We start from the raw sequence: 21,852 nt of genomic DNA on the forward strand, positions 1-21,852 counted from the left end.
TAAAATAAAAAATTAAAATTTCGGTTTAAAAAAAAAAATTAAAATTTTTGTTTAAAAAAATTGTTTTTTTTTTAATATTATTTTTAAATTAAAATTTTTCGTTTTTTAAAAAAGTCATTTTTTTTAAAAAAAAAAATTATAGGGATATTTTTGTCTCATTGAGAAAAATATAGGGGCATTTTTGTCTTATTGCTAGTCTTGAGGGGGACATTGACAATGTTTTGGTAGTTTGGGGGGGACATTGTCACAATTGAAAGTTTGGGGGACATTGTCAATTGGTTGGTAGTTTGAGGGGGTATGTGAACTTTACCCTTATATTTTTTTAGAAAACAAAAATATCCCTATATTATAATTATCTAGATATTGTTTAGTTTAAACAAATGAAGAGGATTGATTTTAACACGCGCGTGAATCAAGAGTTACTTGCAGTAAATAATGAAGGGACCAAAAGTGCGTGTTCAGTGAGTCAGTGTTTAAGATCTGAAACAGAAGTAGAAAGTAGAAACAGAAGAAGCAGAGAGACAGAGACAGAAAAGTTAAAAAAAAAAAATTCACCTGAATGTTGGCAATTGGTCTAACTTGGACTTTTCTGATCCCAAAAAACCCATAAAAAGAAAAAAAAAAAAGAAAAAAGAAAAAAAAGCGGACCTGTATGTGTCAGTATTTACTGTTTGTTCTCTTGCGTCAAATCTCCCACACAACACTCGTTCATTTTACAGAGTCTGTTCGGCAACGAAGAAGCTTCAGGTGGTTGCTTAAAATACACACTATTCTCTCTCTCACACACACACTCACAGTCCGACCACTTTTGTCACAATATATCTTTCTCAGTCTTTCCCAGAAAACTGTTTCTCTTGGTCTTTGATTTTCCGTGGAAGACAGGAGTGTGCAGGAGTGTGTTTTCTGGTGGTAGTTCGTGCACGGAAGCTCAAGTACTGTGTATTTGTGAACCCTTTTTTGGTCTTGGGAATTTTCCTGTTTCGTGGATTAGAAGGTAAAAAACGAGTCTTTCTCTTCTATGTCTTCAACGTTTTCTTATAAAAGGTGTTCTTTCTGATGGAAAAAAGTTTGAATATTTGCTTGTGTTCTTTTGGTTTTGTTTAAAGAACGTATAAAGAAAATCACCCCCAAGTCTTCAGTTGTTTGTTTCATACCGATTTAAAATCGGAATTCATCTTGCTAAAATTTTCTTAATTTGTTTTCAGCAGCGAAGTAAGGATTTTGAATTCCACAATGATTACGGTGATGGATTCTTTGAAAGAATTGCCCATGAGGAACTCAGACAAGTGCCTGGATTCTCAGCTATGGCACGCCTGCGCTGGTGGGATGGTTCAAATGCCACCCATTAACTCAAAGATCTTCTACTTCCCTCAAGGCCACATCGAACATGCCGTCGGCGGGGACATAGACACTGGGAATTCTCGTATTGCCTCGTTCATTCTCTGCAGGGTCTCTGCTATAAAATACATGGCAGACCCTGAAACGGATGAGGTTTTTTCCAAAATAAAGTTGATACCTTTGAGAGAAAATGAATGGGATTTTGACGGTGATGGTTTTGTAGGAAATAGTGGGATTGAAGGGCAAGAGAAACCGGTTTCTTTTGCTAAGACACTGACACAATCTGATGCAAACAATGGTGGCGGTTTCTCTGTTCCTCGTTATTGCGCGGAGACTATCTTTCCGCGCTTGGACTATAACGCGGAGCCTCCTGTTCAAACCATTTTAGCCAAGGATGTGCATGGTGGGATCTGGAAGTTTAGGCATATTTATAGAGGAACCCCTCGGCGTCACCTTTTGACAACAGGGTGGAGTAATTTTGTGAACCAGAAGAAGCTGGTTGCAGGGGACTCGATCGTGTTCTTGAGAGCGGAGAATGGGGATCTCTGTGTTGGTATAAGGAGGGCTAAGAGGGGAATTGGTGGTGGAACTGAATACTTATCTGGGTGGAACCAAGAGGGTGCAAATTGTGGTAGGTTTTCTGGGTTTTTGAGGGAGGCCGGTGAGAATAAATTGATGGGAAGAAATTGTGGTGGGGAATTGAGGGGAAAAGTGAGGGGTGAATCTGTTGTGGAAGCTGTTAATCTTGCTGCTAAAGGGCAGCCCTTTGAGGTTGTGTACCATCCCCGTGCAAGCACACCGGAGTTTTTTGTTAAGGCCTCTGCTGTGAGGGCTGCAATGCAAATTCAGTGGTCCTCTGGGATGAGGTTTAAAATGCCTTTTGAAACTGAGGACTCTTCTAGGATAAGCTGGTTCATGGGAACCATATCTTCTGTTCAGGTTGCCGATCCTGTCCGTTGGCCGGATTCTCCATGGCGTCTTTTACAGGTCTGTCTTTACAAAATAGTAGTATCTCGATTATCCACAACAAAAGATTTTGTTATATGGTTCTGTGAAAGTTTTATAATCAAGAAAGATTTTCCTCAAAAGCCAAAAGTGTGTTATCAATTGGACTGATAGAACAAGCACGAAAATTTGATGCTTTGCTTGAATTATGGTAATAACTAGTCGTTTTGGTTTTAATTACTTGTTTCAGATTCAATGCTTATTCTTTATAGTGTTATTAAATTTTATTGGTAATTCTGAAAATTCTGTGCAAATGATCCCTCTAGATGATTCCTGAAATCTTGTACAATCGTTAGCACCGGATACAAATATGCGTTATATTTATTATAGATGCTAATTTGAACAGGGAAAATTCCTAATCCTGTAAAGTAGATAGACTTTTTAAATCATGATTGTTGTAAAAAACTCATGTATCAGTTGTTGTAGAGGTCCTGCATAAGGTGCCTTTTTGGCTTGAATCTGTTTTATTTGAATAAATCCGCATTTCTAACGAGTTCTTTGCAAAATGTCATCGTTTAGGTCGCATGGGATGAGCCAGATTTGCTCCAAAATGTGAAGCGTGTTAGCCCGTGGTTGGTTGAAGTGGTATCAAACATACCAGTCATCCATCTCCCTCCATTCTCACCACCAAGAAAAAAGTTGCGGCTCCCACAGCACCCAGATTATTCTTTAATCAACCAATTTCAAATGCCATCTTTTTCCGGCAACCTCCTTAATTCCAGCAGCCTATGTGGTCTTTCAGGCAATATTCCTGCAGGCATACAGGGAGCCAGGCATGCTCAATTTGGAAAATCTCCAGAAGATCTCCACAACCACAAACTGCAGTCAAGTCTGTTTCCAATTGGTTTTAAGCAGCTTGATCCTGCTACTCCACCTTCTAAAGTCCCTCGTGGCAACTTCATGGACAGCAATGAGAAAAAAGAGGTATCTTGCTTGCTGACAATGGGAAATTCCACCAAGAATTTGAAGGAAAACAATAAAGTAAAGATACCCCACATCGTATTGTTTGGTCAACTCATCCTGACCGAGCAGCAGATTTCTAAGAGCTGTTCTAGTGATACAGTTGGAAACAGTTCATCAGATGAGAGCCCTGAGAAGATGGAAAACTTCTCTGATGGCTCTGGTTCGGTGTTACATCCAAATGTTTCACTGGAAAATTCTTCGGATGGAGGATCTCCCTGTTACCGAGATCGCCGAAAAATTGACACTATAGAGACAGGTCATTGCAAGGTTTTCATGGAATCAGAGGATGTCGGTCGGACCCTAGACCTGTCTGTCCTTGGGTCATACGAGGAATTGTATGGAAAGCTGGCCAACATGTTTGGCATGGAGAATTCACAGATGCTGAGCAACATGCTCTACCAAGATGCAGTGGGTGTTATTAAACACACTGGAGATGAAACCTTTAGGTATTAAAATCTGCTTGTTTAGTTTAGCACTGGTGAGATTAAAACTGAGCCTTGTAGTTTCTAAATTCTTGAATTTTTTTTAAAATTCTTTTGCAGTGAATTTGTGAAGACAGCAAAGAGGCTAACCATTCTTACAGATTCCAGCAGTGACAACATTGGAAGGTAGCGAACGAGCAGCATCCGCTTATTGTACAGTTGGTTTACAAAATTTGTTGTTTCGATTTTCACCTAACTGCTTTTGTATTGGAGAGTTGTTGGAGAATCCCACTTCATCCAATTTTGGAACATTGTAGCTCAAAGCTTGTTGCTTAATTAAAGTTCTTTCTAAGAAACAAGTTTTGTATTGGTTTGATGATGCCAAATTCTATTTTGCAAATTCTTGGTATTATCTTGTAGCTTCTTCTCTCAAAAGTCATAGAGATACATGCAACAAAAAGAAAGCCCCTTTTTCCAGCAGATGGAACCAGGGGATGCTAAATGCTCTGACCATGAGTTAATCCTTTCTAAAGAGAGGGAGTTGTTGAGTATGTCTGCTTGAGATTGGAGATTGGAGTAACTTTTGCTTAAGAAGACATCAAAACATGTTGTGCTTTCTCCTCACTACACTACATTTAGGATACTTGTCTTCTGTTCTGTTGCTTGAGGAATTGTGAAAATTGTGTCAGCTGCTTCTGTGTATTGCAAAAGAAGTATTTAGTGGTAGTGTTTTCCACCCATGCTTGAGTGCAGAGAAATTGTTATACAGTTTTCCTTCCCTGGACGACAACCAAAAGGAACATGCTGGAAATTGTTTGTAAATGTCATAAATTTATAGGCTGTAGAATGGCAGAAAATGGAGCTCTGGAAGCAAATCTTCTCACTCATTGTAAATTCAAACTTAAGGCGTGCTAGATTTTTAGTTACTTGTCACACTCAAGTATCAGACATGTTCTCTATGAACTGTTTCAATTTTTTGTTTTGTTTTGTGTTCATAGGCTGAGATTGAATCCCATTACAAAACAAAATTAGAAGAACCCGCTGTTAAGATCATGACAAGTGTGGGTCAGTCGACCAATCCGGGGCTTGTCGGTATATTTTCAGCGAATCGAATCACTTTGCTAAAAGCAAAAAAACTCCGACATAACAATTCACATGACACCTATCACATTAAGGGTTTTATTTTTCTAACTCCCCTATTGAGAGTGTTTTCTTTAGGGTACACTTAAGCAGACAAAGATTCACAATCCAAGGAAATGCCTAGCCCTACGGCCCCTACTCTTTACTTTGACTTTGCTATTCAACATCACAGCCTGTGAGCAGAGAGAGACATGCAAGAAACAACTTTGCAAATTAAGATGACAGACAAGACACACTCTCCATGCGTGGAAAAGGGATCAATAAAAGTAATGAAATGCGTCGTGTGCGATTAAAAAAAAAAAAAACAAAACATTGATGATTGTACAGAAGAGTAACAAATCCCAAAGTAATTAAAAAGCATCAACGGCTAGGCCAAGGTCAACCATTGCCGCAATGTTAGAGGAAACCATTTTTTTTTACTAGTTTTCTATGCAGGGAACGCGTTGAATTTGAGAACAGGCGGATTTCAATGGCTTGGATTTGTGTTACCAGCTCTAAACAAGTGTTATTTTATTGATCAAGATCCAAGAATTCCATAGATGTTTTCATGGGTCAACCGAGAAATCAGGTTTCCAACATGAAAATTCGTGAACTCCAACCTGTTCTCCAATTTATTGTTTCTTTTATTTTTTATTTTATTTTATTCATACTTCCGGTTCCGGATGACAAGGGAAAACCAGCTCATAACAAGGAACCCTAACAGACCAGTTATTTTACTTGTTTATTTTTAAGTCAACTCAAACAATTTGTCAAACGTCATCGTGTTATGTAATTAATATTGTCTCTTGAAGATCTTGGTATGGAAGATAAATAGCCAAGGATAATGTGGACATGAATGAGGACACAAAACTCAATTTGATTTTTCAAATAGGAGCATTTGTACTTGGTAGAGTGAAACGGCAGAGCTAGGGATGTCGGGAGGGGGCAAACGACCCTCCTAGCCTACCTATAAATTTATCATCTTAAATATAATATTTAAGAGTTACCGTAGTTGTCCATCCTTAGAAAGAAAACGCTCATTCCCTTTTAACAACCAACAAAAAATCACCCTTAGGCTACTTTTTTTTTTTTTTTTTTAATTTAATTTTATTATCGGATTAAAATTCAAGACACATTTAGCATTACTCTTTTGCTGGATAAGAATCAAGTTTTTTCTGTGGCCCAAATATTGAATGGGGTGTTTGTTGCAGCTGTCGGGCCTGATTACTTGACATAAGGGCCCATTGGAGTGCATCTAAATTGGTCCGTTGGGTATGTTTCCTAGGAATTCGACCTCCTCCCAACCTGGCCCTCTCATAATATATGCTTGTGCACGTCTCCAAAACAATATGTTTGACTGGTTGTGTGGACTCTCATGGGCCCAATTGGTTCAACGAGATTCCTCACGACGAGTCCATACTGGTAAAATCATAAATAAAATGGATTGAAATCCTCTCCAATTACTTAAAATTATAGATTTTCATGTTACGAAATCGTAGTCCTTCATTTTAAATTTAATAGTCTATAAAATACTAGCTGCTTTTGTACAACCGAGGGTAAATTTTGATTTTAAGTTGGCTTTTGTTTTGCCGAGGTTTAAATGATTTTATAAACCATTGAATTTAAATTGAAGGGCCATGATTTTGTAATATGATAATTTATAATTTTGAGTAATTGGAGAAGATCTCAATTTAGAATCAACATTTCAATAGATTCGTTAAATTTCCCCATTGAATAGAAAAAATAAATAATAAATAATAGATTCAGAAAATTTCCCCATTGAATAGAACAAATAAAAATAAATAAATAATAGATTCAAAAAATATAAGTTTTTGTTAAGTAGATTCTTCTTTTTTATCCTTTTCTGTGTTCACATGCATGAATCCTGAATTTTTTTTCTTTTTTTTTAACATGTCCGCACAAGAGAAGGGAGGGGGATTCGAACTAGTGACATCGGCTTTATTAGGCATGGTCCTAGCCGATTTAGCTAACTCTTAGAGACTTGAATCCTGATAATTGTATGTGTTTAATTGATGTTTTCTCTCTCTCTCTCTCTCTATATATATATATTTCATTGATGATATACTCATGTTTTCATCTCATAATTTCTTTTCCTAATTCTTTTTCTGCTCCTTACCTTTTTTTTTTCCTTTCTAAATAAACATTAATATTACTAGTGTAAGTTAGTTTCAGGCATGCCAAACAAATATAGCACAAAGAATTGATGAAAGCTGTGATGAAAATTTTTTTTTCTTAAAAAAAAAAATGCAATACATATTGGAGTAGTATTCTTAATTGGCTTGGAGTTATATTTAATATGCCTCTTTCTTTGCTCTCCTAGGCCTAGCTACTGAGAGAGAGAGAGAGCAAAGTATTCCTTGAACAACCATTGAAAGGTGTTGATATGGTTGATGTGTACTTATAAAAATAATTTTTTTTTTATAAAATATTGTTGATGTGTCTAATTTTGAAGTTATATGCTGACATGGCGCGTCTCCTGAGGCATATATTTGATATAGGATATAAATTTTTCTATATTCTAAGTTGTAGAAATTTCTTCAATTCTGCCTTTAAAAGTGTCATGTGTCGTTTGAGCATGTAAAAAACATATTTTTTAATAACATATGTTTCTTACATGCTTTTTTTAATAGTATTAATAATAATAATAAAAAAATATATTTCTCACATGCTAAAGAGCACATAACACTTTTTTAGAGATTGAATTGGAAGAATTTTCCTACAACCCAATTTATTGGGAATTTCTATCATTTGATATAAGTTAGTTGATTGGATGTTGTGGATAAATGTGTTATTTTTTATTGAACATGACTTGGGCTAAGTGTCACTCATTATCATTAAAAAGTTAATGGAAGAGGAATACAAAGAGTTATTTGATAATTATATGGATTTGATGGTTTGATTTGATAATATACAATACACTTTTATTTCCCGTTTATCTCATTATGTTGATGTTGTACAGTCTAGTAACACTTGAATTTTTGTTTAGAGACGGGACATGCTCAATCTACCCCAAGATTAATCCTAATTAAAAAAAAAAAATCAAGGGTAGATTGAAAGTAATTATAAAAATCTCTATTATGTCACTCTTGTATCTCTAAAAAAATGAGATGACTTTTAAAATCACCATCTGATCAAAATCTAATATTGATCGGTCACAAATTTAATAGTAATTTTAAGAACCATATCATCATTGGAGAGATTTGTAGAATTACTCGTATATTGAACATGCCACGCAAACTAAGAGCTTGTTTGGAATTGCGTTTGAGAAATAGAGCTTTTAAGTCAAAAAAAGCTTTTGGGCAAAAGTTTCATTTTTAAGCTTTTGTCAAAAGTGTGTTTTTGATAATTTTTAGGCTTTTTGCACTATTAAAAGCGCTTTTAATTTTTTTTGCCAAATAAATTTTTTTCTTCAAACGGACTTTTTGAGTGTTAAAAACACTTTTAGGCCCCTCAAACGCAATCTTAAACATGCCCTAAGTATGCTGAAAAATGCTAAGTCCACAAATATGGAAAAAAAAAAAAATATATATATATATATATATATATATATATATATATATAGACCTATAGTATTTATTTATTTATTTATTTTAATAAGGGATAATCCAAAAATTGCTATACTCTGCCACGTCATCTAGTGATAAAAACGAAATATATATATATTTTTGATAGATAATAAAAACGAAATATTGAATGTGATATATGTAATTTTTGTTATAAAAAACAAAAACGGCATATTCCGAAGGGCATGTTCGAGAAAACAACCTCGTCACCCTCCAAGTCACCACACGTATACACCTACTCTTCCCCTGTGTTCTCCACTGGTACGTCCGTCGCTCACTCCAGCTCTTCACCGAGGAAATCGAAGTGAAATGGCAGGTAAAATTATTGAATTATATTTCCTCTAAATCTTACTTTTCATTTCGTAACTTTCTGATTATTTGTTTTTAATGTTAGTGTCTCTGTGTTCTTCTTGATCAATTTGATAATCCGCTAATGGCTCCTGTAATTAGTCGTACTGTACCGTTTTATTAACCCTAGGAAAGATCAATTTTGTTTTCTTTCCATTTTCATTGATATATGTTTGTTTAACAATGGAAATTCATCTTCAACAATATAAACTTCTGTCAGTATCTCTAATTGCAAGTGTGTTTCTAATCAATCAAGCAATAAAAAGAAAAGGGAACCAAGAAAGAAAACCCGATAGCTTGGTGAGCTTAAATATGTTTTTTTTTTTGGATGAATAGGCTTAAATATGATTGCTGGAGATATGGTTTATTCTTGTTAAAAAAACTAGGAGGTTTTGTGATTTATAAATTTACAGGTTTTTCTTAACTTACAAAAAGAAAAAGAAAATTTGAAGTAATAAAAGCTTTAGTTCGTGACACCAACAGTGGAATGGGGTGGATTTGATAATGTTAGTGTAAAGATCGGACATTGGTCTCAATATAGTTTAGTGAGTTTATTAGTCAGTAATTCATGCAGTTCGTATTTGCTGTTGTTACTGCCAAAACCCACGTTGTTGGTAGGAATGGTTTCCTTTTATTTATCTAGCCTGATTTGGTCGAGAGTGAAAAATTATGTTTGATAATGGTTTTGAAAAGTGCTTTTTGGTTTTGGTTTGAAAGAGTGTTTTGGCCTGACATAAAGGCGAGAAGTTTTTTTGTTTGGTTGGGTCCACATTTGAAAAGTGTGTTTGTGTTTTAAATTGTTTGTTAATAGTTTTGAGAAAAGTGTGTTTTGGCCTGTTACTAAGTGAGGCTTTTCTCTTGGAGATTGTGCAATGCTAATAACATAACAAACTTTTTATTAAGCATTGACGAGTATGAAGTCTAATAAAAATTGCAAATTTGTATGCAGCAATGTCGGGGAAGGTTGTCCATAATGTTTTTGTATCACAGTGCTACCAACAGAATAGGCAATTCGTCAGCACCCAATATCAAAGGGACTGTTGTGCCCCTCATGTGCGCACCTTGCTTCCCTTTCAAGGAGGGAAGTTGGCATGGACTGGCATCTCTTCCATGCAATTGCGCACCTTATCAAAACACCGGAGTGGTTTTGTTAACCGAGGAACTGTTCACTGCAATGGTCTGTTCTAGACTCTGACTATCCAGGTTGATATTAAGTGCGGAATTAGAATTTCTAGGCACCCTTAGAGTACTTACATTTTCCTTTCAATTCATCATGTATCAAATTCAGTCCATCTTTCTGCATGGTTGTGCATTTTCATCTTGTTATTGGACTGGCCTTGTTTGCGAATGATGCTGACTGTATAAACTTGTTATCATCTTGTTTTCTTTTTTTCTGAAAATTATTTTTACAACTTATGCATCGATATTTTGCATTTGGAATTTTCTTGCAGCTGCTCCCACTACTTCTGCGGTGCCATCTCTTGACAAAGTTGATTTCTTGAAGCTTCAAAATGGCAGGTAGAGAATGGTGCCACGATAGCATGTTGTTAGATTTAAAATATTATGATCTCTTGGATACAGGGCAGTTTCTGGTATCATTAATTAAATTATTTTTATCTTCTCCTATTTTAATCCTATTGATAACTGTGAATGACCAATGGTTAACTGATTTGCATTTGCTTGCCTTGATCTGAAGTCCAATCCATGCCAGTCATACTTTAGGGAAAAGTGTTGTCTTTTCCGGCTTTACAAATGTGCTCGTGTCATGTTTTGTTTCAAAACCACGGTGCCCACAGCAATAACTTTTAGTTTGAAATTTATGATTCTTGAGTAGTCTAGAGTCCTAGACATGCAGAAGAGTCTGAACAATGAGATAGTATAAAATGAGCATACTAGTAAAAATATCAATTTCCATAAATCTTTGAGAGTGTTATGTAGTGCTCAAGCACTGTTTATACCTAATATGAAATGATGAAAGGATATGGTTATCTGATATATAGACCATATTGCAGTGCAACCACCCTATCAATTTGTTACATCTAATGTAATGCCTGTATTACCCCCTCAACTATACAAAATCTTCAATCTTCAACTTTCAAATATATAGCTCGTGGTTGTATTCAATGCATAGCAGTAGTAGCTTCCTGCTGGTCTTATGGCCCAATATATTGCCTGTGTTAATTTCAGTTGCTCTGGCCCATTTTTTGAGATGGTTTTCTTTTCTTTAATTTCCAAAATTGGTTTACTTATGGACTATTATGTACACAGTGATATACGAGGTGTTGCTGTTCCTGGTGTTGAGGGAGAGCCTGTCAACCTCACTGAACCTGTTGCAGTAGCAATAGCAGCTGCCTTTGCTGGATGGTTGGTGGAAAAAAAGAAAGCTGATGGCTCTCGACGTTTGAGAGTTTCCATCGGCCATGATTCCCGAATATCTGCACAAGTTTTACAGGTTTCTTTCCTGAATACATTAGTGTCTTTTGGCTATGCAATTTCACCAACAGTTTCTGGTAACTAATCAAAGAGCAGCGTCTTTGATTCTGCAAGGAGAAGCGTCTTCGTCTTCTACCCAAAAGATAAAACAAGCCCGCAGGCTAAGAAAAAAATAAAACTCCGCAGAGTATTTGAGAGAGAATTCTCTGATTTGATTATAATTCAATTGATTGAGTTTTACATAATAGGCAAGCCTATTTATAGAAGAGAAATCCTTGGAGAAAAAGTAAACCTACTTCTAGTAGAGAAAGTAAATCTAATCTTAGTAGGAAAGTAAACATAATCCTAGTAGGGAAAGTAAACATAATTCTAATTAGGAAAAGTAAATATACTCCTAGTAGGGAAAGGATTAAAAGTAAACTATTTATTCTTGGGGGTGGGGACACACATGTCCTACATCAGTCTCCCCTTCTTAAAAAGAACTCGTCCTCGAGTTAAGTTCTGACTCCTCTGGTGGAAAATATTCAAAAATGTCTACCACGTTGAATGTTGAGGATATCGCCATTTCTTCTGGAAGATCGATGACATATGCATTGTCGTTAATCTTTTTTAGTACCTTGCATGGACCATACTTCTTATTCCTCAGCTTTCCAGAAGTACCAGTTGCCAGTCGCCCCTTGCGTAGATACACCATCACAAGATCTCCTTCCTGAAAAATCTTCGATCGCCGACCCTTGTCTGCTGCCGTCTTGTACTTAGCATAGGATTCTTCCAGATGCTGACGAACTCCCTCTTGGGTAGCTTTCACCCGTTCTGCTAAATGCTCCGCTGCCACACTTGCACCGGGTAGCTTAGGTAAAGTTGCAAGATCTACTGCAAGTCTCAGAGTTCTTCCATAGACGACTTCAAATGGTGCCTTCCCAGTAGATCGATTCACCATGTTATTGTAGGCAAAGTCAGCCTGAGCTAAAGCCAGGTCCCACTGCTTCGGTTTGTCACCTGCAATACATCGAAGTAAATTACCTAGAGTTCGATTAACAACTTCTGTCTGCCCGTCCGTCTGCGGATGGCTCGTGCTACTAAAGTTCAATGCTGTGTCGAACCGCCTCCATAATGTTCGCCAAAAGTGAGACAAGAACTTGGTGTCTCGGTCAGAAGTGATAGACTTTGGGACTCCATGCAATCGAACCACCTCTCGGAAGAATAGATTGGCCACTTGAACTGCATCAGATGTTTTCTTGCAAGCAACAAAGTGAGCCATTTTGGAAAATCTATCCACAATTACCATTATAGAATCTGCTCCTCGTTGGGTTCTCGGGAGACCCAATACAAAATCCATGGATACATCTTCCCACGATGCTTCTGGTATTGGTAGAGGCATGTATAATCCCGTATTTTGGGTTTGCCCCTTGGCGACCTGACAAGTCTGGCATCGTCGGACAAAATTACCTACTTCTTTCTTCAGTTGCGGCCAGTAATACCGTTCCTCTACCAGAGCAATAGTCTTGTCTCTTCCCAGATGACCACCCAAACCTCCAGCATGTAATTCTCGGATTATTTGTTCCCGTAAGGAACTCCTCGGAATGCACAGCCGATTCCCACGAAATAAATACCCCTCCTGAATATGTATCTCAAAAATTGGTTGCCCCGCCTTGCAATGCTTCCAGGTTTTACCAAAATCTTCATCTTCCTCATATAACTCCTTTAGGCACTCGAATCCAGTCACTTCAGCTTTCATGGTGATCAGCAGGGTAGCTCGGCGGCTTAAAGCGTCAGCTACACGATTTAGTTTTCCCGACTTATGCTTGAGAGAAAAAGTGAACCGTTGGATGTAAGAAACCCACCGAGCATGCATCCGATTCAAATTCTTTTGACTATTGATGAACTTTAATGCTTGATGGTCGGTATAGAGGACAAACTCTCGTTGGATCAAGTAGTGCTCCCACACCTTGAGGGCTCTCAAGACAGCATAAAGCTCCAACTCATATGTTGACCACTTCTGTCTTGCTTCTCCGAGCTTCTCACTAAAAAATTCTACGGGCTTCCCTTCTTGAGATAACACAGCTCCTATCCCGACGATTGATGCATCACATTCAACTTCAAACAGCTTGTCAAAGTCAGGTAAGGCAAGTACAGGTGCTGTGCATAGCTTTTCTTTGATGATTGAGAAACTTCGCTCAGCTTCTTCACCCCAATTGAATTTTCCTTTCTTCATACACTCGGTGATCGGTGCTACAATACTGCTGAAATTCCGAACGAACCTTCTATAGAAAGTTGCTAACCCATGGAAACTTCTTACTTCTCCCACTGACTTGGGTGTGGGCCATTCTCGGATTGCTCTCACCTTCTCTTCATCCACTCGGATTCCATCGGTACCGACTACAAATCCGAGGAAGAGTAACTGATCCATCATGAAACTACACTTCTTTAAGTTGATAAACAACTTATTTTCACGGAGAACCTCCAACACTTTCCTCACGTGATCCATATGATCCACCGGGTTGCGACTATAGATAAGAATATCATCAAAATAGACAACGACAAATTTTCCGATAAAAGGTTTCAGTACCTGATTCATGAGTCGCATGAAAGTGCTTGGTGCATTCGAAAGGCCGAAAGGCATCACCATCCACTCATAAAGCCCCTCTTTAGTCTTGAACGCAGTTTTCCATTCATCTCCCGGTCGTATACGGATTTGGTGATATCCACTCCTCAAGTCAATCTTCGAAAAAATCTTAGCCCCAGATAGCATATCAAACATGTCACCTATTCGGGGAATTGGAAACCGATACTTGACCGTGATCTTGTTTATTGCCCGGCTATCCACGCACATTTGCCAACTCCCATCTTTCTTCGGTACAAGTAGGGCCGGTACTGCGCATGGACTCATACTCTCTCGCAAGTGTCCCTTCCGAATTAACCCCTCTACCTGCTCTTGCAAAATAGCATTCTCCTTTGGGCTCATTCGATAATGTGGCAAGTTCGGGAGACTTGCTCCCGGCACTAAGTCAATATAGTGCTGGATATCTCTCATGGGCGGCAGTCCTTCGGGCATCTCTTCAGGCATGATGTCTTGGAATTCTTCTAACATCGGTCGCATTATCTCAGGAACTTCTTGTGAGACGGAGCCCGGGGTTCCCTTGGTCACCAATGCTATGATGTCTCGGGCCTCCTTAACTTCTTCTATAAATTCTGATCCAGTGGATAGGAGGACCGGCTTTCCCTTAGAATAAGTAGAATTTTCGACTTCCTGTAAAGGTCGAAATGTTATCTTCCGACCATCCCAAAAGATAGTGTAGACATTGGTTCTTCCTTGCTGCTGGGCATTCACGTCAAACTGCCACGGTCTTCCCAGGATTAAGTGGCATGCATCCATCTCGACAACATCACACAAAATAGAATCCGAGTAATGCTTACCGATCGAAAATGTGAAACGACATCTCTCGGTTACTAGTGTCTCGGTTCCCCGCTTGATCCATCCGATCTTATATGGAGTTGGGTGCTTCTCAGTTTTCAAACCCAACTTTGAAACCATCTCCTTCGACACTACGTTCTCCCCGCTACCACTATCAATAATCACATCACATACTCTTTGGTTGACTGTGCAGCGAGTACGAAAAATCTTGTGCCTTTGAGATTGATCCTCTTGCCTCGGTGTCAAGAGTAAACGTTGAATTACTAAGGATCGGGAAAGTGGGATTCCCTCATCAGCGTCAGCCAACTCCTCTTCTTCATACTCGGGTGTATCAATATCTCCATTCTCGGACCCTCCCTCTGGCTCAGGTTCGATCAAGTTTACCATCTGCCTTCGGGGACATTGATGCGACCTATGTCCCGGTTGGTTGCATTTGAAACATTTGTCTAGATTGGGCCGTGCGTATGGATTGTTGGCTGGTTGTCTCGAGGTGCTTGAACTGCTACTGGCTCCTTTTCCCGTGGAAGTCACTGGTTGACTTGGTGTGACAGTCGGGACTAGAGGTTGTTTTCCCCGACCCTGCGTTGGTCTCGTCGAATCGCTCGGGTTTCGCTCCCAGGTTGTTGCTTTAGGCCTCTCCAGTTGCTTCTTTGCTCGGGTTGCCAAACTAACTGCCTCATTCAAAGTAAAGACAGGATGCATAGAAACCTTATCTTGTATTGCCACACGCAGTCCACCAATAAACCTTGCAACTTGTTGATCCTCTGTCTCCATGAGATCATTCCGAGCAGATAGGCGATAGAAATCATCAACATACGCCTGGATGGTCCGACCTCCTTGTCGACACTCTTGGTATTGTTGGAATAGCCGTTGCTCAAAGTCCGGTGGTAAAAAACGTGCTTTGAGTAGCCGCTTCATCTTCAACCATGAAGTTACAGGTCCCTTCCCTTGTCGGGCTCGGGAAATCTGTAATTTTTCCCACCAAGCAGAAGCTCCTCCCTTGAACTTGTATGCCACTAACTTCACCTTGCGATCCTCGCGAATACTCATATAATCAAAGAACCTCTCTACTTCCATCACCCAATCTAAGAAATCTTCGATTTGAAGATGCCCGTTGAATGATGGGAGATCAATCTTCATTCGGTATTCGTGGGATTCCTCCCTAGCAAGATCCTGACGCCTGGGTTGCCCTCCATATGCATCCCGGTAGCCAGCGCCGTCATAGACATTCCCCATATGGCCAGCTCTACCACGCTCATAACCTCTGAAGCCTGTGCCACCACGACCGACTCCTCTACGTAATTCGCCCCTTCGATCTACCTCAATGTCCCGTCCGAATACTCCTTCAGCAAAGTCTTCATCGTCACCAGGATCGTCATAGGCCGGTGGTCGGTTTATGGGTGCAAGTGGTTGATGAGGAATAGGCCTTACTCGGATCCCATCGTCATCATGGGCATCATTGTCCCTGTGATTACGATTAGGACCTATGTGCATGCGCTCTATCATCTCCCGCATCTGGCGCATCTCCTGTCGTATCTCTTGTTGCATCGTTTGCTGGATCTGCTGGAGCTCTTGGAATTCGGCTCTCCAAGGAGCCTCCCTGTCACGAGCAGCGTCGTTAAGGGAATCGTCACCGTTGCGCTGATTGGTCATGATCAAGATAAAGCCTGCTCTGATACCAACTGACGTAGCGGAAGACTAAGGTAACTAATCAAAGAGCAGCGTCTTTGATTCTGCAAGGAGAAGCGTCTTCGTCTTCTACCCAAAAGATAAAACAAGCCCGCAGGCTAAGAAAAAAATAAAACTCCGCAGAGTATTTGAGAGAGAATTCTCTGATTTGATTATAATTCAATTGATTGAGTTTTACATAATAGGCAAGCCTATTTATAGAAGAGAAATCTTTGGAGAAAAAGTAAACCTACTTCTAGTAGAGAAAGTAAATCTAATCTTAGTAGGAAAGTAAACATAATCCTAGTAGGGAAAGTAAACATAATTCTAATTAGGAAAAGTAAATATACTCCTAGTAGGGAAAGGATTAAAAGTAAACTATTTATTCTTGGGGGTGGGGACACACATGTCCTACATCATTTCTACATAAAATAACATTTATCGTGTCATTGTGTTAACCAAATTTGCTTGTCTTGTTTGTTCTACAATGGTTTTGGTGCTTACATTTCAATGATAATTGTTTTTCTTTTTTGGCTGATGTTTATAGTTGTTGAATTTTTCATAATGCTAGAAAATACAGAATCCAGTCTTTTGGAAGAATCTCTTTTACTACCTCCAACTGTTAGGGCATATGTATTTAGAAGATTTTAGTATCTACTGCGTACTACTGACAATGTAATAATATAACTTCCAGGATGCAATTTCTCGAGGTATTGCTGGTGCTGGCCTGGATGTCGTTCAATATGGGTAGGTGATATTTTTCTTTGTTTTCTCTTGATCTTAGTGTTGGTAGATGCTGTAGGATCTGCTAAAATCAAATATTTTTGTCCCATTTGAGTCTTGCCACTGGCTGGATTCTGGATTTACCTGTCTGGCCTAAAATGTGGACTTTTTGGATTGGAGTCATATTTGAGACGTATGTCTATTTAAGTGTTGGCTGACCTATTGTTGATCTGAAAGCCTTGGTCATGTCTCTTGTAAATGGAAAATTTTCTGTCTTTGGTCTTATAAGTTATAAGTCATGGCCATGCTTTAAATTGTACAGACGCCATAGTTTGCTCAATAATCTATTTACCATGTGTCAGGTGCATACTGTGATCAGGGATGCCTCTATTTTTAATGTTGAGGCTGCTTATGAAGGCCTTGTTACCGTGTTTTCTTTGCCTTTTTTTAGATTAGCATCTACACCAGCAATGTTTAATAGCGCACTTACTGAAGATGATGAGTTTTTATGTCCGGTGGATGGGTCCATTATGATAACAGGTAAATTACACATATTTTTATTCTGTTAGACTGTATGTTAGCATTAACAAACCTTTGTTTTGTGTCTTATTGGCAAAGCTCTCCCTTTATGAGCTGAGCCACTTCTTTTTGGGCTGAAGTATCATATCTCTAAATTCTTAGTGACTCGTTGATCTCATTTCCATGCTTCACAATTTGCAGTTTTTACTGAATTTGGGTTTACTTCGGATCTTTATAAAATTTCGAACTTCTAAAGTTCTCTCCCTCTCTCTTTCTTGGTTATGAGGTTAATTTTACTTGATTAAAATTCTAAGTTGTATATTCTGCATGCAGCAAGTCATCTGCCTTACAACCGGAATGGATTTAAATTTTTCACAAATGCTGGAGGGCTTGGAAAAGCTGACATCAAAGACATATTGGAGCGTGCTGCAGATATATACAATAATTTTACGGAAAATGGTTTGATGAATTCAAAGGAAAAAGCTTCTGCATCAATAAGGAGAGTTGATTACATGACCATATATACATCTGATCTTGTAAAAGCAGTCCGCAAGGCTGCGGGAAATATAGGTATTATCTCAAGAAAATATTTCATTGAAGTAGAAATGTTTGAGATTAAAATCATGTTCTCCCATTATTTGAAGCTCATCGTTGATAGAAATTATTATAATTATTCTGTTCCCAACATACCTTGATTGGTCTTGCATATCTACAAATAGTTTCATCATTGTAGTTTGCTGTAACGAGGACATAATCGCTTCTTTATATTGGCTGTTTCCTGAGATGCTTTGACCTGTTGCTAATTATTTGGAATTGTTACTTATCAAAAAATTATTTGGAATTGCTACTTGCAGAGAAGCCATTGGAGGGATTCCATGTAGTTGTTGATGCAGGGAACGGAGCGGGAGGATTTTTTGCAGTAAGTTTCCATTGCAATCTTATTTCACTTTTGATTGGATGGAGACAGATATATATAGACAGTGTTTTACACATTACGGCGTAGGATTTCTTATAGCCAATTATATGGAAGCTTTAACATATGATTATGGGCTTTCAGTCTTGAATTTGTAAAAACAATCTCCACTTGCCATTGTTGCCACTGTTGTTATTATCATTAATTATTCCAGTTCTGGTGCTCATGGAGCTTCAGGTTACCAAATAGTCAACTTGAAACTGTTGAATAGCATTGTTATAGTGTGCTTGATATATATTGTGCTTGGTTTAGTCCCCTAAAGGTCATTCATGAAATATGCTAGATGATTCATTGAGCTTTAAGTCATGTATACTACTAGTCTTATCTGATTGGAGTGTGATATCCATGCTTTATTTCAATGGTTTATCAGGCAAAAGTGCTTGAGCCTCTGGGTGCAGTTACAACCGGTAGTCAGTTCTTGGAGCCAGATGGTAATATTTAAAATTGAAAAAAAATTAGTTAATTATTTCAGATTAGTATTTTAAATAAAAAACTTATTTTGTGATCAGGTTTGTTTCCAAATCATATTCCAAACCCGGAGGACAAGACAGCGATGAAAGCTATAACTCAGGCAGTTCTTGATAACAAGGCTGATTTGGGGATCATCTTTGATACTGATGTTGACAGGTAAAGCTCTATTTTTTTTTTTTTTTTTTGGACTTATGAGATCATCTAACAAGCTCAGATAAGGTCTAATATCAAGTAAGCTTTTTTTTTTTCTCTTCTTTTAGATCTGCTGCTGTTGATTCCACCGGCCGTGAGTTCAACCGGAATCGTTTGATTGCCTTGATGTCTGCCATTGTTCTTGAGGAAGTAAACTTTCCTGTTTCTTGTGTCTCAAGGACTGTTATAGTTACATTTTAGACTCGGGTCAATATTATTTTTTTTTGGCTCAGTCTTTTCTGCCTGTGTTTTTTTCTGTAGCATCCTGGAACAACTATTGTGACTGACAGTGTGACTTCAGATGGTCTGACCACATTTATTGAGAAGAAACTTGGTATGTAGGAAATCTAAATAGCCATATTGCTTTATTGCTTCTCACATTGATGTGTTAATCCCTTGCAATTTCTTCCAGGAGGGAAGCACCATCGGTTCAAAAGAGGTTACAAGAATGTCATTGATGAAGCTATTCGTTTGGTAGTGCACTTTTCTTATTTGGTAGAGTTTGATTGAAATTCACATTAGTAGGAAGTTAGCAACAAAAATCTTGAATCTGAGGCTTAGAACATGACAAGCTTCTTGGTCCTTGCACATATGTTTCCTGTCAGAAAATTGTGACTACCAGCTATAAAATGGGTCCAGCAATAAGTCTGGTCCATCTGGTTGTTTGCTGTCCATTAACAGTTAAATTATTTTGCTGATGCTTCATTAAGGCCTTGCATTGTAAGATATGGAACTTCTCTTTTTGATTCCAAGCTGACTAGCTTCTACCATTATTCTTTTTAATGAAAATCATTGTCCTATGTCTTCCTTTGATCAACAATTTTTTTTTTTTTTCTTACGTTAAACCATACTGAAAATGGAAAAGTGAATTTCAAAATTGTGGTGTGCCGAGTTGTAACGTCTAGCTATAACCTCATTTCACATTTTAAGTTGCTTTTAACTGAAGTAACTGCGCTGCTGACAGAACTCTATTGGTGAGGAGTCACATCTGGCTATTGAGACTAGTGGTCATGGAGCTCTGAAGGAGAATCACTGGCTTGATGATGGTGCTTATCTCATGGTAGACCTTTTGTGTAACATTTCATTGAAGTTTCTTTTTGCATACTTGGTCAGCTGTCTATTGATTGGCCAAAACTCAAGATGCGTATATGATTACTCTGTTTAATTATCTTTCTGTAATTTCTTTAACCCTGTGGAAATATTTGCAGGTCAAAATCTTGAATAAGCTTGCTTCGGCCAGAGCTTCAGGAATGGATGGTGGCAGCAAAGTGTTAACTGATCTGGTACAAGGTCTGCAGGAACCAGCTGTTGCTGTAGAAATGAGATTGAAGATCAATCAGAATCACCCAGATCTTAAAGGAGGGTATGATACAGTATATGATTTCCGTCTATAGCTTTCTTCCTGTGTGCATGTGATGTGGAGTCACTGATAAATTTAAGCGTCCAGGTCTTTCCGGGACTATGGAGAGGCGGTGCTGAAACACTTGGAGAACTTTATCGAATCAGATCCAAAGCTTCAAAAACCCCCTGTTAACCACGAAGGGGTAAGCATAGCCCATGTCTTATCAAGTAAAACAGAAAATAAAGAAAGAAAAAAATAAAGCTCACCCCAGATTAATATTAACTGTTCAAAGCATACTTGTTATAGATGCAATAATGACTTTGATGCTGGCCATGACTAATTGGAGACTTGTGACATTAACATTCACGGAATATTTGCTCATCCCTTTCTCTTTCATGTGGTATTAATGCTCCTCTACTGTCCTCACAAATTTTTTCGTATCATTTTACTTCCACAAAAGATGGGGAAGAGTGTCTTCCTTTTCATTATTTATGATGTTTTTGGGTTTTGGAAGCTAAGAAATAAGATTTAAGTGTTCATGACATGCATGTTATGTATGGAAAGATTCAGATAAATAATCCTGCAAAATACTTAGTGGAGCAAATTTATGAGGTGCATTGATTTACGTAGTAGTCAAATAACCCGGTTTCTTTTTTAATGGTTTTTCTTTGTGTTATCCTCACATTTGTCATTATCATCATATCTATTTGCTATATGACTTGTGTTTTTCGAATTTGCTTATGCAAATAGGTTCGAGTTTCTGGCTTTGGGGGATGGTTCCTTCTTAGACTTTCACTTCATGATCCTGTACTCCCCCTTAACATCGAGGTACACAAGTATCAAGATTCTGTCTAGGGTCATTATTTAATTATATTTAACTAATTCAAAATAAATACTCTGTAGGCACCAAGCCATGACGATGCTGTCACGCTTGGACTTCTTGTGCTTGCTGCTGTTAAGGAGTTCCCAGGTCTGGATACCTCTGCCCTGGATAAATTTGTCCAAGTATAGGCTTCAGAACTATTCAAGCACCAAATCCATTGGCTTCATCGTCATGAAATGAGGTACCCCTTTTCAGTGCGGCTCATCTGCGAGGTAGCTCTGTCAAATACATGCTACAGGAAATTCTGCTCCAAATAGCACTACAATGTTCTGTAATAAGTGTTGTGAGTTTATGAGTTATTCGAGCATAGAACTAGAGATATGAAGAATGTAAAATCGATGTCATCATTGTCCATTGTAATACTATCACAGTTTTGGATTGGTATGCCATGTGCTCAAACTTGTTTACTCATCAAGACTATGATGGGCATCACTGGATTCTTTCTATGATTGGG

General features: G+C 38.2%; 2 protein-coding genes across 5 annotated transcripts; both read left to right on the top strand.

Moving 5' to 3' along the window:
- Positions 1-709: 709 nt before the first annotated feature.
- Positions 710-4,347, top strand: ARF16 (auxin response factor 16). Of its 2 annotated transcripts, none has more exons than XM_059601397.2 (4): positions 710-994; positions 1,206-2,325; positions 2,863-3,752; positions 3,849-4,347. In XM_059601397.2, the coding sequence occupies exons 2-4, from the start codon at positions 1,234-1,236 to the stop codon at positions 3,916-3,918; spliced, it is 2,052 nt and encodes a 683-aa protein (XP_059457380.1). In that variant the 5' UTR covers positions 710-994; positions 1,206-1,233; the 3' UTR covers positions 3,919-4,347. The 2 variants fall into 2 exon arrangements, with proteins under 2 accessions (XP_059457380.1, XP_059457381.1); XM_059601398.2 differs by having other exon boundaries at positions 1,209-2,325.
- Positions 4,348-8,599: 4,252 nt separating this feature from the next.
- LOC132187328 (phosphoglucosamine mutase family protein) lies at positions 8,600-21,830 on the top strand. Of its 3 annotated transcripts, XM_059601612.2 has the most exons (18): positions 8,600-8,747; positions 9,729-9,956; positions 10,231-10,297; positions 11,048-11,231; positions 16,990-17,042; positions 17,470-17,558; positions 17,871-18,107; positions 18,392-18,456; positions 18,881-18,941; positions 19,020-19,137; positions 19,242-19,323; positions 19,435-19,507; positions 19,586-19,647; positions 20,138-20,233; positions 20,382-20,536; positions 20,621-20,717; positions 21,266-21,343; positions 21,419-21,830. In XM_059601612.2, exons 1-18 carry the CDS (start codon positions 8,741-8,743, stop codon positions 21,524-21,526), a joined length of 1,860 nt encoding a protein of 619 aa, XP_059457595.2. In that variant the 5' UTR covers positions 8,600-8,740; the 3' UTR covers positions 21,527-21,830. The 3 variants fall into 3 exon arrangements, with proteins under 3 accessions (XP_059457595.2, XP_059457596.2, XP_088373933.1); XM_059601613.2 differs by lacking the exon at positions 9,729-9,956 and having other exon boundaries at positions 8,601-8,747; XM_088517807.1 differs by lacking the exon at positions 8,600-8,747.
- The last annotated feature ends 22 nt before the right edge of the window (positions 21,831-21,852 follow it).

The sequence above is a fragment of the Corylus avellana genome, chromosome 6 (genome assembly GCF_965113065.1).
Source record: "Corylus avellana chromosome 6, dhCorAvel1.hap1.2, whole genome shotgun sequence".
In the NCBI taxonomy this organism is placed as follows: domain Eukaryota; kingdom Viridiplantae; phylum Streptophyta; class Magnoliopsida; order Fagales; family Betulaceae; genus Corylus; species Corylus avellana.

Bases quoted from the DNA above. Each gene is read 5' to 3' on its own strand.
- ARF16 (XM_059601397.2), top strand. From the start codon at position 1,234: ATGATTACGGTGATGGATTCTTTGAAAGAATTGCCCATGAGGAACTCA. The intron at 2,326-2,862 runs GTCTGTCTTTAC...GTCATCGTTTAG, and splicing joins CTCCATGGCGTCTTTTACAG to GTCGCATGGGATGAGCCAGA. The intron at 3,753-3,848 runs GTATTAAAATCT...ATTCTTTTGCAG, and splicing joins ACTGGAGATGAAACCTTTAG to TGAATTTGTGAAGACAGCAA.
- LOC132187328 (XM_059601612.2), top strand. The intron at 17,559-17,870 runs GTAAATTACACA...TTCTGCATGCAG, and splicing joins TGGGTCCATTATGATAACAG to CAAGTCATCTGCCTTACAAC. The intron at 20,718-21,265 runs GTAAGCATAGCC...TTATGCAAATAG, and splicing joins CCCCTGTTAACCACGAAGGG to GTTCGAGTTTCTGGCTTTGG.